General features: G+C 30.4%; 1 protein-coding gene across 1 annotated transcript; it reads left to right on the plus strand.

Annotated features, from left to right (window-relative positions):
* The first annotated feature begins 2873 nt into the window (after positions 1–2873).
* On the plus strand, positions 2874–6134 carry LOC112023901 (uncharacterized). Its single transcript, XM_024056530.2, has 4 exons — positions 2874–3234; positions 3914–4216; positions 4815–5159; positions 5712–6134. The coding sequence occupies exons 1-4, from the start codon at positions 3016–3018 to the stop codon at positions 5985–5987; spliced, it is 1143 nt and encodes a 380-aa protein (XP_023912298.1). The 5' UTR covers positions 2874–3015; the 3' UTR covers positions 5988–6134.
* The last annotated feature ends 10783 nt before the right edge of the window (positions 6135–16917 follow it).

The raw sequence follows: 16917 nt of genomic DNA on the forward strand, positions 1-16917 counted from the left end.
GCAAATTAAACGCCAATCTGTAATTGTGCAGAAAATTTTGACGATTTTTTTTTAAGTAAAAAATATATATATATATATATATATATAATAGTAGGTGAAGCGAGAAAAACTCAAATTAGAATTTTAAATTAGAGTTCTAATTTTACGCCATGTGTCCTAAATTATTTATTCTTATAGAGTTTTATTTTTTAATTTTAGAATCAAATATGAGACCACATCTTAAATATTCATCCAAGTGATTTATTAAGTACAAAAACCAAAGAGTCTAGAATAAATAAATCGTAAAAAAAATATATAAAAAAAAAAGTGCTTCACAATAAATAAAAATTTTTAAAAAATTGTCAATTTACATTTTATACCTAATAATATCCTTACAAAATTTTTTAAAGAGTTAATAAAATATAAAAATGACTATCAATAGTAATTAAATTATATATGTGGGAATTATGTTATACATCTTATTGTATATTTTTAAGTGTATCCATGCATATGCATAAGTTACAAGCTAGTAAAAATAATATATGAGACTTTATAAGTGTCACTTAAAATGGATTGAAATTGACCGATGTGGACCGCAATTGACCATAGTGGACTAAATAGATTGTAGTGAATTGGACCGAAGTAGATTGAAATGGATGAAAGTGGTGCAAAGTAGACCAAAATGGACCGAAATAGATCAAAGTGGCTGAAATGGACCGAATAGACCAAAGTGAGATGAAATAGACCGAAGTAGACTGAAATCAACTGAAGTGGGCTAAAATGAACCGAATAGACTGAAATAGACTAAAGTGGACCGAAATAGACCAAAGTGTCCTGATATGGACCTAATAGACCGAAATAAACCGAATAAGATCAAATGGGACCAAATAGGATCGAAATAGACCAAAGTGGGCTAAAATGAAACGAAAAGACTGAAGTGAGTTGAAATGGACGGAAATAAACCAAATTAGACTAAATTGGACTAAATGGGACCGAAATAAACCGAGGTAGGCTGAAATGGACCGAACATACCAAAGTGAGCTGAAATGGACCAAAGTAGACTAAAATAGACTAAAGTAGACTGACTAGACTGAAGTACACCGAAATAGAGCAAAGTAGACTAAAATGGACTGAATAGACTGAAGTGAGTTTAAATGGACCGAAATAGACTGAATAGACCGAAATGGACCAAAGAGGGTTAAAATGGACCGAATAGACTGAAGTGGGCTAAAATGAACCAAAGCAGATCGAAATAGACCAAAGTGAGTTGATATGGATCAAAATAGATCAAAGTGTGCTGAAATTGACCAAATGGACCAAAATACTACGTTAATGTGGCTCAACAAGAGCGTAACAATAATAAATAACACACTTCAATTATTAGATATTATATAGATACAAGCTAATGTGACATGTCTAATATGGCATTTTTAATAAAATGTCCCACTTGGAACTCGATTTTAACAGACTCAAGTTCTTAGTAGGCGGACCTCGCCCTTCACAAACTCGAGGTTCTTTTATATATATTTATTGTAACAGATGCAAAAATGGAATTGGAACACAGAAATATATTGAAGTAACGATTGGTGATTAAATCATCAGACGTGATCAAGGCTGAACAATTAGAAAAAAATAAATAAATAAAAATAAACATCACACTTGGTAGTCTGAAATCCATTGTTGCTTGTTTTTCTGATTTTGCAGCAATTAGTCTCTACCTATACAATCATCACGTGATTCACCTTGATAAGATTTTTCACTCCAGAATACAGCAATGGCCACTTCTATCTCTAAACACTATTTATGGCTTCAATCTTTTTTCAAAGCTATCTATAACGGTAATTTCCATTGATGACTTGCAGAACATAAATCCCCAAAAAAAAAAAAAAAACTAATCATCAGACGTGATCAAGGCTGAACAATTAGAAAAAAATAAATAAATAAAAATAAACATCACACTTGGTAGTCTGAAATCCATTGTTGCTTGTTTTTCTGATTTTGCAGCAATTAGTCTCTACCTATACAATCATCACGTGATTCACCTTGATAAGATTTTTCACTCCAGAATACAGCAATGGCCACTTCTATCTCTAAACACTATTTATGGCTTCAATCTTTTTTCAAAGCTATCTATAACGGTAATTTCCATTGATGACTTGCAGAACATAAATCCCCAAAAAAAAAAAAAAAAACTATTTTCTACCATTATAGCTTAATTTTAAGCCACTCCACGGCCCCAATTAGGAGTGTGCATAAGTTAGGTTGAGAAGTTTTTTTCAACCCAACTCACCATAGTGAATTAAAAAAAAATGTATTTTGTGGTCAATGAAAAACTAAATAGAATAGTTTCTCAAAAAAAAAAAACTAAATAGAATAAAAATTGAGCTTTTATTACTGCCCAAACATTCTTACACATCTTTACTTAATCTTTTTGTATAGCTACTCAATTTGAGACATGTTTTCTTATTTGAGGCCCCAAAATTGTTAAATAAAATATTATCTTATTTGGAATATGTTTTGCAAATAATTTTTTATGTTATTTTTTATAGTTCATATAGTTGTTTAGAAGTATAAAAAATAAAAATAAAAATTAATTAATTTTAAAGTTGTAAACCCACACACACATAGATTTAGGAGTAAGCAATTCAATAGATTTTAGATGTCGTTTCACATTATCGCCGCGCACCTTTAGTGCGATGATCACTCCATAAGTATAAAAGTTTGTGGAGTATAGAGGATAAGAGCCGGAGTTCAAATCTCCAAGAAAGAGTTTCACACACGTATACACTTAGACTAGACTAGAAAAAAAATTTTAACTTATAATAAAAAAAATAAAAAATAAAAAATGTCGTTCCACATTTAAGGCCTGTCGTTTAATTAGTCCAATCAATAATAATATAAACTCGCGCCTGTGCCGTTCACATTCCAGTTCTATTCGCCGACCATGATTCCGAGGCGGCGCTAAAATCAGCAAATACAAAAATGAAAAATCACAGTCAGTTCGTTTCGTTTGCTACCTAAACGGCGTCGCATAGTATGCTTCTACAGCTCCACTGTACAATCACCTCGTCATTGACGAGGTATCTCTATCATCGTCATAAACATCTTCGGACGGTTCCGACTATTTCCCGCCAAATTTCCCTGCGGTTCTCATCGCTAAGGAGCATGAAGAATTCGCGAGGACAAGATTCTAATTCAAGCCCTAAACCTAGTACTCACAATTCCTCGATTTCCTATGACCCTGCTGTAAAGACTGTGAGTACTCTTTCTTTAAAAAAAAAAATGTTGTCTTTACTGTCTAGTAGAATTTGCAAAAATTGACAATGAATCCTCGGTTCATAGAATTGTGGTAACATTGTAACTGTAGCTTTGGGCTTTGTTCTTTGTTTCATATATAGTCAATTGCCAATTAGCAATAAGTCAAAACAGGCTCATTCTAGTTCTGTTTGTTTGTTGTTAGCTTATTTGAGTAAAGTTTTTTTTTTTTTTTAAATAATAGTTCCAACTTATAGCATTTGCCCTTGGTAATAGTTTTTTATCGTACCAAGATACTAATTAGTTTTTTGTGGGAGTAGTGATTGAATCTAGATCTTTTATACAACCATCAAAAACACCGATAAGTAAAGTTGATATAAAAAAATTGAGCCTATTTATTCAAAAATCACTTTTCATCTTACCTTTAAGCTAATAAACTAGCTATAGTGTATTAAAGTTTATTTATTTATGAACGACTTTTTAAAACCCACCCCAGTTTTTCTAAGTACAAATGTACTTTTACTCATGTTCAATGCGCGCTTATACTGAGTGCATGTGTAACGTACCAATTCATAAAGACAAAAAACAAAGAGAAAAATGAAGATTTTTAGTTTTATAAGTATTACGAGTTCATTTTTTATTTGAGACCTCACATGTTGGAAACTTCGCAACCTGGCAGGACGAGTCATTACTGCCTACTCAATTTGGGAAAAAGCGCAAGCATTCTAATGGCAAAAGACTCCAACTTGGACAAAGCAATTCAAAACATGTGGCTGGTACTGATTTTGCTGATTGTTCCGAGGTTTTGCCTGAGGTGAAACCATTTGATATGTGCCTATCTGGAAGCAGAAGTTCTGCTACATCGACAGGTTGTTTGAATGAGAAGTGGAATGAAATGGGGCACATTGTGGAAGGGACAGAGCAAAGAGTATTGAGACCTGGGATGATTCTACTAAAGCGATACATCACCCTAAGTGAACAGGTTCCTATTGATACCATGCCTTAAATTGAGTACTGCTTGTATTCTTTAATGTTGCAAATATTAGTTAACTTGAATCGAGATTAACAACCTAGGAGCATAAGTACAAAATGTAGCATAATTGCAGTTTGTATTTATTTGAAAAAAGATATTTACTTGATCTTTCCAAATTCTGTAAGCTCGAGATACTTGTAATGGCATTTGTGGGGAGCCTAATCTATTGTGTTAGTTATGTTGCCAGCCCCCAACTCCAAATTGAACAAAATTGGTGTCCATACAATTATCTGAGTATTTGTGATATTTGAGCACACTTTAGATGCTGTAAGCCCTTTATTGTAATTTCCAAAAGTGTGTAGACCAAGTAATAGGGCAGTATATATGTGTTGATGATCCATGTAACTCCTATTGTAACCATCATAATAAAACTATAGTAACCCCGTGGACATAACAGTAGTTTTGGGTGAACCACATAAATCTAACTGTTTGTGTGTGTGCATTGAGCTTTTATGTTCTCTATTTTCTGTTTTTCGCATTTTATAGATCCTGGGTAGGTGTGTTGTTTCCTAAAAAGTTGTACCCTTAACCACTCTTGTCATTTCAGGTTGAAATAGTAAAGAAATGTAGAGTACTTGGTCTTGGCCAAGGGGGATTTTACCAGCCAGGTTATCAAGATGGGGCAAAACTTCGTCTGCAGATGATGTGTCTTGGCCTGAACTGGGATCCTGAAACCAGAAAGTATAAAGAACAACGGGTTTTTGATGGAAGTAAGGCACCTGCCATTCCACATGAGTTTAGTCTGTTGGTTAAAAGAGCAATTCAAGATGCCCATGCCCTCATTAAGAAAGAATATAAAGTTAGTAATGTAGAAGATATACTCCCTTCAATGTCTCCGAACATATGCATTGTCAACTTTTATACTACCCGTGGGAGACTTGGTCACCACCAGGTCAGTATTGTACTGCTATTTGTTAAACTAAGTTTCAATATTCTTACAATCACTTTCTTTTTTACTTACTGATGTGGGTAGCTTGAAAAGGCTGGGTGTACAATCTAGCATTTTCATAATACATCCAAGAGTCCTATGATATATAAGGATAATTATTCATGGAGATAAGAATCTCAATGTATATATTTTCAGACTTCCACCTGTATGTGGTGATCCCTATGTAGGAAGCAGTGAGGGGCTGGTGGACTTTCTTGTGTAAACTTATGAATTAGAAAAATTAAAGTAGTTCTTGGGTATATTTACTAAAAGAATTGTTAGCAAAAACTTAAGTTTTAAAAGAGATCAGATTCTACTTAGACTTTAATAATAACTAGGAAGAAAGAACAGTTTGAGTAAATATAACTCAGGAATTTGCTTCAATGGCTTCTGGCTTTTTTAGTAGCATGCACTGTCTTTTTGAGAATTACCATGATGAACATTATACTTATTGTTGTAAAATGTGTAGAGAACTTATATTTACTCATCTTGAATTTAATATATATATATATATAGGATCGTGATGAAAGCAGAGAGAGTCTCCTCAAGGGATTGCCTGTTGTCTCCTTATCTGTTGGTGATTCAGCAGAATTCCTGTATGGTGATCAGAGGAATGTGGATAAGGCAGAGAAAGTTCTGCTAGAATCAGGAGATGTTTTAATTTTTGGTGGTAAATCTAGACATATATTTCACAGTGTAGCATCTATCATACCAAAGTCAGCTCCTAGGGCCTTGTATGAGGAAACTAGTCTTCGTCCTGGCCGTGTCAACCTTACCTTCAGAAAGTTTTGAAAAACCTTTCAATCATACCACAGATCAGGCATTTGCTTAATTGCTTGCATTGCACCCATTATTGTAAGATATTTTAGAATTGTAGTCCAGCTGAAATTATGTTTTACATTATTAAGATTGTGACAGGTTGATGTCACTATGTTTTGTTAGATTTATCTTTTCTTTTTATTTAATTCTGTTGTCATGGTGCTAATGGAGCCCATCTGCTTTTTTGGTGTCCAATTTATGAACTATATGTAGAGTAGATACAATGAATGTGGTAAAGCTGCATTAAGCTTTTACGAGATGAAGACACATTCGTCCAGAACTGCTGGATTAATTTCGGAAAAATAATTATAGATTTATCCCCAACCTATCAAAGGCTATGAGAAAATTACCAGTTTCTCTTAACTGCTATGCAAAATTATCTCAAACTTGAAATCCTGGCTGTCAATGTGTTATAATTGCAAATGAAACTATAGAATGGGATAGACAAAATGTTGCTCATCCGAGTAGAAGGGACTTAAACATTTAGCTTGGAAGAATCCATATAACTTGATAGGTCTGGAAAGAAAATATATTGGAGAAACTAAGCATGCTATGCATGAGTGGAGCTATTAACATCAAATAAAATGGTGGTAACTAGTAATGAATATAAATTTGACATTGTTACCCCATCCTGTTTAAAATTTAGAGATGTAGTGAGCTAAATTTGGCTTTAAATTATGGCGCTGAGTTGGGCTGCAATAAAATATGTGAATTTGTTGGTTTCAATGATCTCACGCTGATTGCTATCACGTTTATTATTTTAACATCGAGGCAACAATAATTCTATCTCTAATATTTTAGTTGTTATTGTTGCTCCTGTCCTATTTCTAGTTGCTTGCAATTGTCCACGTTGGACATTAAACTCTAGATGCTTCCATTGGTGCCATGACTGTTTGATTGTTTCTGTGTGAGTTGTATCTCCAATTTAATATTACGTGGTTTTTACTTTCTGACGAATGACGTGATACTTCCAAAAAGAATGCAATTTCTGAGTCACTAACTTGGATGCAGGTGTCCTTATTGGCTTATAAATTAGTGTTCCACGTTACTGCAACATATTTATATTGTTTGACATGTCAGAAAACAGGATAAGCTGCAAAAACGTACAAAATTGAAACAGTGCTAGGAATATCATTTTGGTTGCGAAGATAAGATTATCTATAGTATGGGTTTTTATATCATAGGTAGGTAGAACCCATCTCTTTTCCAATCCACTCGATCATCACTCATCAGTTTGCAATTAGATAATCTAGAACATCATGCTTAATGCACAAAACTCTCATTTCTGTTTCTGTGACATCTAAAAGGTTTTATTTATTGACCATATGATTGATTGTTATCTACGCTGGCATTGTTGGAAACGATATGGATATCTAAGTTGAATATTGCTGTTTATCTTTTTTTGTAATGTTCAATACAGGTCTCATCTTGTTTTCCCTTATAATTGATTATTGTGTCATATGATTGATGTCTTCTAAATGGGATACTAGTGGGAAACTTAAAATTTCAATAATTTATTTATATTGATGTAATGTTCATGTATGAGTGGGATGGTTAATATAACACAATTGGACCAAACTATTTACCTAAGTTTTTGGATTATATAGTAAGAGTCTTGCAGTTCAACCAACATCTCTGAGTGTTTCCAACAAAAACGTCCAAGTTGAAATACTCCCTCCTCCCTACTGAATTTTAAAAAGAAAAAAGAAATAGCGATGTCCATATATGTTATATTAATTCCTTAATTGGAGTCTCTTCAAGATATTTTTTTGCTAGCAAATGGTATTAGAATTCATGGTTTAACTAAAAAAGTGTTAGTTATTGGGTCCCACCCTAGAATGAGAAAGACTTCTATCCACTCATAGTTAAGTCAAGGGCGGCTTAATATATTTGAGTACTTAAGGCGAAAAATGAATTGAAGCCTTTTATATATTTAAATATGATTTTTTTATAAAAATATTTAAATATTACTTAAACTCTATTTTCTTGTTTTAGATTCAAAATTACTAATTAACATGAACCACATATAATTTTTTTTATAGAAAATTTATAGACAAAAAATTTGTCAAAACGTTACATACTTGTTGATGTGACAGATTGATAGTGGTAAGTAAAAATGTGTTAATAGTAGACTTAAACGAGAACTAATAAAAGTTTGTCAACTCAATTGTTGTGAAAAATATTGTGAAATTTTTTGTGTATTGCTCTTTTTCTTTTTCTTTTTTTTTGAGAAATGCTACATTCACAACATTTTCACAACAAATCCTAGCCTTTAAGTTGTTACTTATTCTAATTTAAACTTACCACTGAAATTACTTTTTTGCCAACCAATAATAGCCAGTAACAATCTGCTACTTAGGATTTATTGTGAAAGTGTTGTGAAAAATGTTATGGACGTAGCATCTCTCTCTCTCTCACCAATAACAGCCAATAACAACTTGCTACATAGAATTTATTGTGAAAGTATTGTGAAAAAATGTTATAGACGTAGTATCTCTCTCTCTCTCTCTCTCTCTCTCTCTCTCTCTCTTTATTTGATAAAAATATATTATTTTATTTATTGATTAATATTTGGGCTTAATTGATACCATTACAATGAAAGAAATAAGTCAATTGGTAAAAATTTGAGGGCTTTTTTTTGCCAACCAATAACAGCCAGTAACAACCTGCTACTTAAAATTTATTGTGAAAGTGTTGTGAAAAATGTTGTGGACACAATCTCTCTCTCTCTCTCTCTCTCTCTCTCTCTCTCTCTCTCTATTTGATAAAAATATATTATTTTATTTATTGATTGATATTTGGACTTAATTGATACCATTACAATGAAAGAAATAGCTCAATTGGTTAAAATTTGAGAGCCTTTTTTTGCTAACCAATAACAGCCAGTAACAACCTACTGCTTAGAATTTATTGTGAAAGTGTTGTGAAAAATATTGTGGATGTAGTATCTCTCTCTCTCTCTCTCTCTCTCTCTCTCTCTCTTTATTTGATAAAATATATTATTTATTTGTTGATTAATATTTGGGCTTAATTGATACCATTACAATGAAAGAAATAACTCAATTGGCTAAAATTTCAGGGTCTTTTTTTGCTAACCAATAACAGCCAGTAACAACCTGCTACTTAGAATTTATTGTGAAAAATGTTGTGGACGTAGCCTCTCTCTCTCTCTCTCTCTCTCTCTCTCTCTCTCTCTCTCTCTCTCTCTCTCTCTCTATTTGATAAAAATATATTATTTTATTTATTGATTAATATTTGGGCATTATTGATACCATTACAATGAAAGAAATAACTTAATTGGTTAAAATTTGAGGGCTTTTTTTTACTCGGGGCCATTTTTCTACTTGGAGGCCTTAGGTGGCCTCATTTGTCTATACTATGGAGTCTGTCTTGAGTTGAGTAAAAGTTCTACTAGGGATGAGTCAAGGTGATTGTGCGTGTTGGTGGCTCTCCTCCTTGCTCCATTCATGGTTGGGTAAAGGCACTCAATTGGTGCGTCATTACTTTAGGCTTAATGGTGATAGTAATGCATGGCACTTGGATTGTTAAGAAAAAAAGCTTTCATTCAAATATAAAGTCATGCGTGGCACTTGGATTGTTAGGCAAAAAAAAAAAGGCTTCCATTCAAATAAGACTTAATGGTGATGGTCATGCGTGACACTTGGATTGTTAAGTAAAAAAAACTTTCATTCAAATAGGACTTGATAGTGATGGTAATGCATGACACTTGGATTGTTAAAAAAAAGCTTCTATTCAAATAGGAAGTCTAGCTGAAGTATAACCGCGTAGACTCATGTGACAGGAAAGATTTGTTAAAACATTGCGTGTAAGTGGTTTGGTTAGTTAAATAATGAAGTCAACATTTGATAACAATGACAATGGTGAATGATTAATGTAATATAGTTAGGCATAAATCCATTGACTTAAATTTTTAGGTTAAGTAGTTTACGTATATGCATTATATTAATACCTCATTTGTAATTTTCCCAAAAATATTATCTAACCCAAAGTGTATATCAAAACAAAATCACGTGAGTGAGAGGGAAAGATGGAGTCCAACATGGCAAGCACATAAAAGGTGTTATCTGACTAGCTTGAAATGTCGAGACTCCGGAGCCATTTTGTTTCATTACTTATTTTTATGCTTGCACTTCCGTTTGCACTCCGTCATTACAAATTTACAATCATGATTATCTTCGGGAATGATTATGGTACTTGCATTATTGCCATGGTCACACAGACTTTAAGTTGTCTATGACTTGTGGTACTAGTTTTGTTCATATGATTTGTTTATAGTTTTTTTCAACAAACAATGGCTAACATTTAGCCAGCATAAGCAAGCTTTACGTGCCCCCTTAAAGTAGTTATCTTTAGAGCAACTCCAAATCCCACCTAGAATTTGATCAAAAAAGAGGGGCTAGGTACATTAGAATCCACAATTTAGTTCTCATCTAGCCTATATTATTAACCAGGTACATTTTGGCTTTCAGTTCTGAATTTTATATTATGAGAGGCTCTTGTTATTGGCTAATCTTGTGTGTGGAATCGCCATAATAATTATTGGAGTAGAATCATACTTCCTGATTTAGCCAGAAGACCGTAACCACTATATATCCGAGTAGCAGAACCACACACCCTCTAGTTGTCTGAAAAGGAATTTGTTTTCTGGTCACAATCAGCTTAAACTCGACCATGTTAATCAGGTCAAGAATCTCATCACAGATAGGACTTTAGGGTGCAAGTTCCTTTTTTTTTTTTTTTTTTTTTTTTCCTTCAAAAGATAATGCACACTAATATTTAAATAAAATAAATGAATGTACTCTTTTTGGGTTTTTTTTTTTTTTTTAAGATATAATAGTATTTCAATCTATGGCATCAACTTTATAATAATTGTTTTATCGTTAAACTAAAACAGTAATCAGTTTTTAAGATGTTATGCAATTATATTTGGAATCCAGGAAAAACTAAACAATATCACGAGGTCTGTAACTTAATAACACTTATTGAAAGGAAAAATTATATATATAAATATATTAAACTAAACATTAAGGATTCATGGTACAAACCTTAATAATCTAAACATTAAAAATAAACATTTGAGTATTCATGAATCATGACACTTACGTTATATCAGCTGTAAGCACCTTTTTGATCCATCTAGATAGGCTTCGAGTCATGCAATCACCTTGCCCGCATGAAAAGATCCCATTATATAGACACTAGGAAAAAACCAACAAAAATATTAAAAATAAAAACTTTTGAAAAAAACTACCTGATTTTAAAAAACTAAAGTCTATTCTCTGTTTAATTATTATAATTGCAATAAACATCGTCACAATTATATTGCAATTAAGAATTGTTAATTTTAAAAGATAACCTCTTCTCCACTACCCTTTTTTTTCCTCAATTTCTATATTTAAAAATTTCGTATCTTTAATCTTTGAAATTTTAATCTCGTTATATCTTGTACTTCAAATTTTACCTATTTAATGAAATTTTTTTTAACAAATTAAAAGATGAAACCACTAAATCCTACTGTAGTATTATATAATTCTTTCACTGCTCCTATTTTATTAAAGAGCCCATTAGAAATGATAGAGTTTTCTTGAAAGTTCTATCAACACATTGCGGACAATATACAAGGGATTATCCATGAACAATATTGCAATGGAGCTTAGGGGACCATGGCCTCCCAAAAACTTCTTGAAATACTTCTCAAGTTTTTCTAATACATAAGGACAACTGTCAGCAAAACATATGATGATCACTCCAAATATATATTTAGTACTCATATAAACCTTATAATCTTTAATTAAAAATATATTTTTTCTAATTTAACCCGCAATTTTATAATAGGGCCAAAATTTAAAATAATTTTTTTCAAATTTGACCCAATTTTATAATATGTTTTGTTCCTACACTTATCCGCATGCAATTGTGGTGTACTTTAATTATGAAACGTATTTAATAATCATGTAACTTTTTATAATAGATTTTGTTCCTACACTTTTCCACGTGTGATTGCGGTGTACTTGAATTATGTGACGTATTTAATAACCATGTAACTTTATGGTTGTTTGGACCATTATTTTAACAAATTGAAATCCTTTATTTAAATTACTTTTTTTTATATAAGATAGAAATTATATTCTAGTTTAATCTGTGTATATGTGTGTTTCCTCGTGTGATTGCGGTGTACTTGAATTATGTGACGTATTTAATAACCATGTAACTTTATGGTTGTTTGAACCATTATTTTAACAAATTGAAATCCTTTATTTAAATTACTTTTTTTTATATAAGATAGAAATTATATTCTAGTTTAATTTGTGTATATGTGTGTAAAGTTTTCTCTTAAAAACTTAAACCCCGGTCATTTTTTCCTACACTCCACAAACATTTATACTTGTGGAATAACTATCACACCAAAGGTGTGCAGTAGTCTTTATTTAAATTACTAGTTTAGAAGAAAACTTGGATCTAATTAATTCTAAAGAGAGAGAATCTTGGAATGCTCCTACAAATAGTGAGGCATGATACATGCGTGTACCTTGGATTAGTTGCCTTCCCCCGCGAAAGTTAATAATACTCCTTGGTGACAAGCCTTGTTTACTTTCCTTTAAATACATGCTTCGTTTAACAACAAGAAGAAGCAAAATTTTCAAATAGTACTCAGATTTAAAGAAAGTTTTCGATATCTGGGTTTTTTTTTTTTTTTTTCTTTTAACAGTCTCCAATTGCATTAAACAATTCCACTTCTTTCATGTGATAATAATAATAATACAAACGTAGGAGCCCTTCGAAAACAAATATTTTAAGTTATCCCTATTATGGCGACATAACCTAAAAAAACAGTGCTGACTGTACATGCAATCCTTCTTTCTTTCTTTTTTTAACCAATAGTTTTTTATTTTTTCTTAATTTGATAAAAAGTAAAACAAATGTTTTTAAAAAAACTAAAAATTGTCAACCAATTGAGTTACAGTACTCTTAGTATTGTGTGTGTCTATATATGAAAGTATATATCTTATCATTTAAAGAAAATATAATAATTTAAGATTTTAATGGAGAGTTTAAGTATAGAATAAAATTTAAATCAATTAAAAATGCATATTAAATAAGTGACATGTAAAATTATTAGACCTCAAAAATTATATGTCTAGATGTTATGAGGTCAACCAACAATTAAACATCTTCAATTATTCTTTTATATATATATATATATATTAGTCATTAACCTATGCAATGCATGAGAAATTTTAACAAAATATTTTTTGTTCTTTTACTTTTTTTTATCTAAAAATGAAATTTGATAAATTGGACATTTATTAATAGAATTTTTACCTAAATTTGAAATTTAATAATTTCTGTTTTTTTTAATAGATAACCCATGCAATAAAAACTTGAAAAAATAATCTTTCATTTTTGTCTATAAATGAAGAGTAATACTAGAGATACAAACTTCTTTAAAAAAAATTTTACAAACTGTTGATATGGTGAGTGATTATTAGTAAATAAAAAAACGATATTAACAGTGAGTCTAAATGAAAATCAATAAGAAGTTGGTCACATCAACATTTTGGAAAAATGTTGTAAAATAGTTTGTAATTATAACATTACTCATAAATAAATTTAATAATTATCATAATTATTAATAATTATGATAATTATTAATAATTACGATAAATAAAATTTAATAATTATGATAATTATTAATAATTTCATGCAATCCTTCTTTCTTTCTTTTTTTAACCAATAGTTTTTTATTTTTTCTTAATTTGATAAAAAGTAAAACAAATGTTTTTAAAAAACTAAAAATTGTCAACCAATTGAGTTACAGTACTCTTAGTATTGTGTGTGTCTATATATGAAAGTATATAACTTATCATTTAAAGAAAATATAATAATTTAAGATTTTCATGGGTTTAAGTATAGAATAAAATTTAAATCAATTAAAAATGCATATTAAATAAGTGACATGTAAAATTATTAGACCTCAAAAAATTATATGTCTAGATGTTATGGGGTCAACCAACAATTAAACATCTTCAATTATTCTTTTATATATATATATTAGTCATTAACATGTGCAATGCATGAGAAATTTTAATAAAATATTTTTTGTTCTTTTACTTTTTTTTGTCTAAAAATGAAATTTGATAAATTGGACATTTATTAATAGTATTTTTACCTAAATTTGAAATTTAATAATTTCTAATTTTTTTTAATAGATAACCCATGCAATAAAAACTTGACAAAATAATCTTTCGTTTTTGTCTATAAATGAAGAGTAATACTAGAGATACAAATTTCTTTACAAAAAATTTTACAAACTACTGATATGGTAAGTGATTATTAGTAAATAAAAAAGCGATATTAACAGTGAGTCTAAATGAAAATCAATAAAAAGTTGGTCACATCAACATTTTGTAAAAATGTTGTAAAATAGTTTGTAATTGTAACATTACTCATAAATAAAATTTAATAATTATCATAATTATTAATAATTCTTGTATTTATTAATAGATAACTTGTGCAATAAAAACTTAGAAAAATATGATTTTTATTCTCTCTTTCATTTTTGTCTATAAATGAAATTTTGATAATTATTAATAAGTATTGTATTTATTATGATTGTGTTTGTATATATGACTATTTATTCTATAAAAAATATGATTTGGTAAGATTTTAATGAAATATTTAAATATATAATAAAATAATGATGTGTAAATTATGAAGTCTTAAAAATTTATATAGTAAAATATTATGAAGTCAATCAAAAATTAAATGCCTTCAATTTTATATAAATTATAAATGATCTCCATCAATGCGGCCAGGGGGGTTAGTTGAATGCATTAAATGTGAGAGTGACAGCTTACTTTGGGGTTAGTCTCTCCCCAAAATCACCTTTGTCAGGCCGAGGATAAGGTGATCCTCGGCGTGGATTGGAAAAAAGGCTTTCCCCCACCTTAGCCCTGAATAGCCTGTGCTCCTCGGCATGGGCCTTGGGCCTGCTACATGATGGGCCGAGGTTATCAGGCCCATGGGCCCCACACATACCTTATAGGAATCTACTTATAAAGGTATTACAAATTACAAAGTTCATTACCAGAGAATAAATCCTTTCTAAGCCTTAAAAATTAAAATTGACCAAAATGCCTTATTTGTTATGCTTAATAAGCAATTTACCCCATATCATTAAGATTCCCATTAAATTTAACAGAAAAGTCCAACAATTTAAAGGTAGTGTCAAACAGAATTTTTTTTCTTTCAATTTTCTATTAAATTTTATTGAAATCTCTTAGTACTGTTCCCTCAAAAAAAAAATCTCTTAGTCCAATATCCTTTATAAGCTCTTTTTTTTTTTTTTTTTATAAGTCCTTTATAAGCTTTAAAATTGAGTAATATGTTCTATTTATTATTTTTAATAAGTAATTTACCCCATAATCAATATCACTAAGATTCCTGTTAAATTTAACAGAAAAGTCCAACATTTTAAAGGTCGTGTCTAACAGAAATTTTTTATTTTATTTTATTTTTTAATTTTCTATTAAATTTAATTGAAATCCAATCGGCATAAACTAAACTCAAGTGCATATTACCTGGGAGAATATTCTTTAAGTTTAAAATTTAAAGGATATATTGTCACTGCATTGCAAAATTATTAATTAATTATTAAGAGAAATATGCAATGTTTTATAAATCAATAAGACATTTTCTAAAGTCCATATCATATTCATTCCGACTGTTTAAAAAAGATAAACGGACAAAACAAATTTATCAGAAAACAGTAATATTATAATTTCCGATCCATTTGTGACAAAAGCATTCAAGCAAAGCAAAACATAGAAAAATAAGGAAATAGTCACAATTTTTGTAAAGTGATTATAAATATGGAAATTGTTCAAACGTAATTTGGAAGAGAAAGTCTAATATAATGCAACAAATTTGACACCTAATGTGGTAACTTGTTAGAGCATCCACATTGGTGGAGCTATTTTTTTAGCTATTTGACACTATAAAAAGCTATTTTATCTATTTTACTTTTTCACTTTATAAAACATCTAACATCAGTGGTTTTATTTTAGCTTTTAACACAATAAAATAATATAAACACTACAATAAAATAATATTTTATTCAACAACCAAAACACAACCACAACCACCATCAAAGCCATGAAAACCACCAGTGCAGCCACGACCCCACCACTGTAACCAATACCCATCAAAAACCAGCAAAGAAGAACAAAAAAAGAGAGCAAAAAAACCAGGAAAAAAAGAAAAAAAAGAAAAGAGCAGAGCTAAAGGTAAAAACCAAGCACATGCAAAGGGAGTATCACACATGCCTAATACTTGGTTAGAAGAGAGTGTGTAACCCAAAAAAAAAAAAGGAAAGAAACATTATTTTTAATGAGAGGTTTAATAAAATACTATTTTTCTATTTTAGCAACTATAGATGGTTGTGCACTGTAGGTGAGGAGCTAAAATTTTTTAATTTTAGCTCTACTATTATAGCTTACTTTTTAGAATTTGTGATGCTAAAAATAGCAATATGACTTTTTAGCACCACCAATAATAATTCTGTTAATAGTAAGTAAAATAGTAGAGTCACTGGTTAACTCAGGTGAGAACCAGCCAGTGTACAAACATGTCATATTAAATGGTGTAAAAAATGTTATTTAATTTTTTTTTTTTTTTTTTTTGTGTATGCAGCGTTACTCAATTTGGAAAATTGTCTAGTATCGCTCGTTATCGTAGTAATTGCCTAATATACCCAAGGGTAACTAGGTAAAATCATCCATAACCAATCATAATAGGACACGTCAGCGTCACCTGGCTCTCTGTAATCCTCTATATAAATTCTTTCTCGGCTTAGCTTAGTTTTAGAGCCACCACCATCAAA

Source organism: Quercus suber, unplaced genomic scaffold, assembly GCF_002906115.3.
Source record: "Quercus suber isolate HL8 unplaced genomic scaffold, Cork oak 2.0 scaffold_57, whole genome shotgun sequence".
Taxonomy (NCBI): Eukaryota; Viridiplantae; Streptophyta; class Magnoliopsida; order Fagales; family Fagaceae; genus Quercus; species Quercus suber.

Coding starts and splice junctions, on each gene's coding strand:
- LOC112023901 (XM_024056530.2), top strand. CDS start 3,016: ATGCTTCTACAGCTCCACTGTACAATCACCTCGTCATTGACGAGGTAT. Junction 4,217..4,814: donor ACATCACCCTAAGTGAACAG/GTTCCTATTGAT, acceptor TTGTCATTTCAG/GTTGAAATAGTAAAGAAATG. Junction 5,160..5,711: donor GGAGACTTGGTCACCACCAG/GTCAGTATTGTA, acceptor ATATATATATAG/GATCGTGATGAAAGCAGAGA.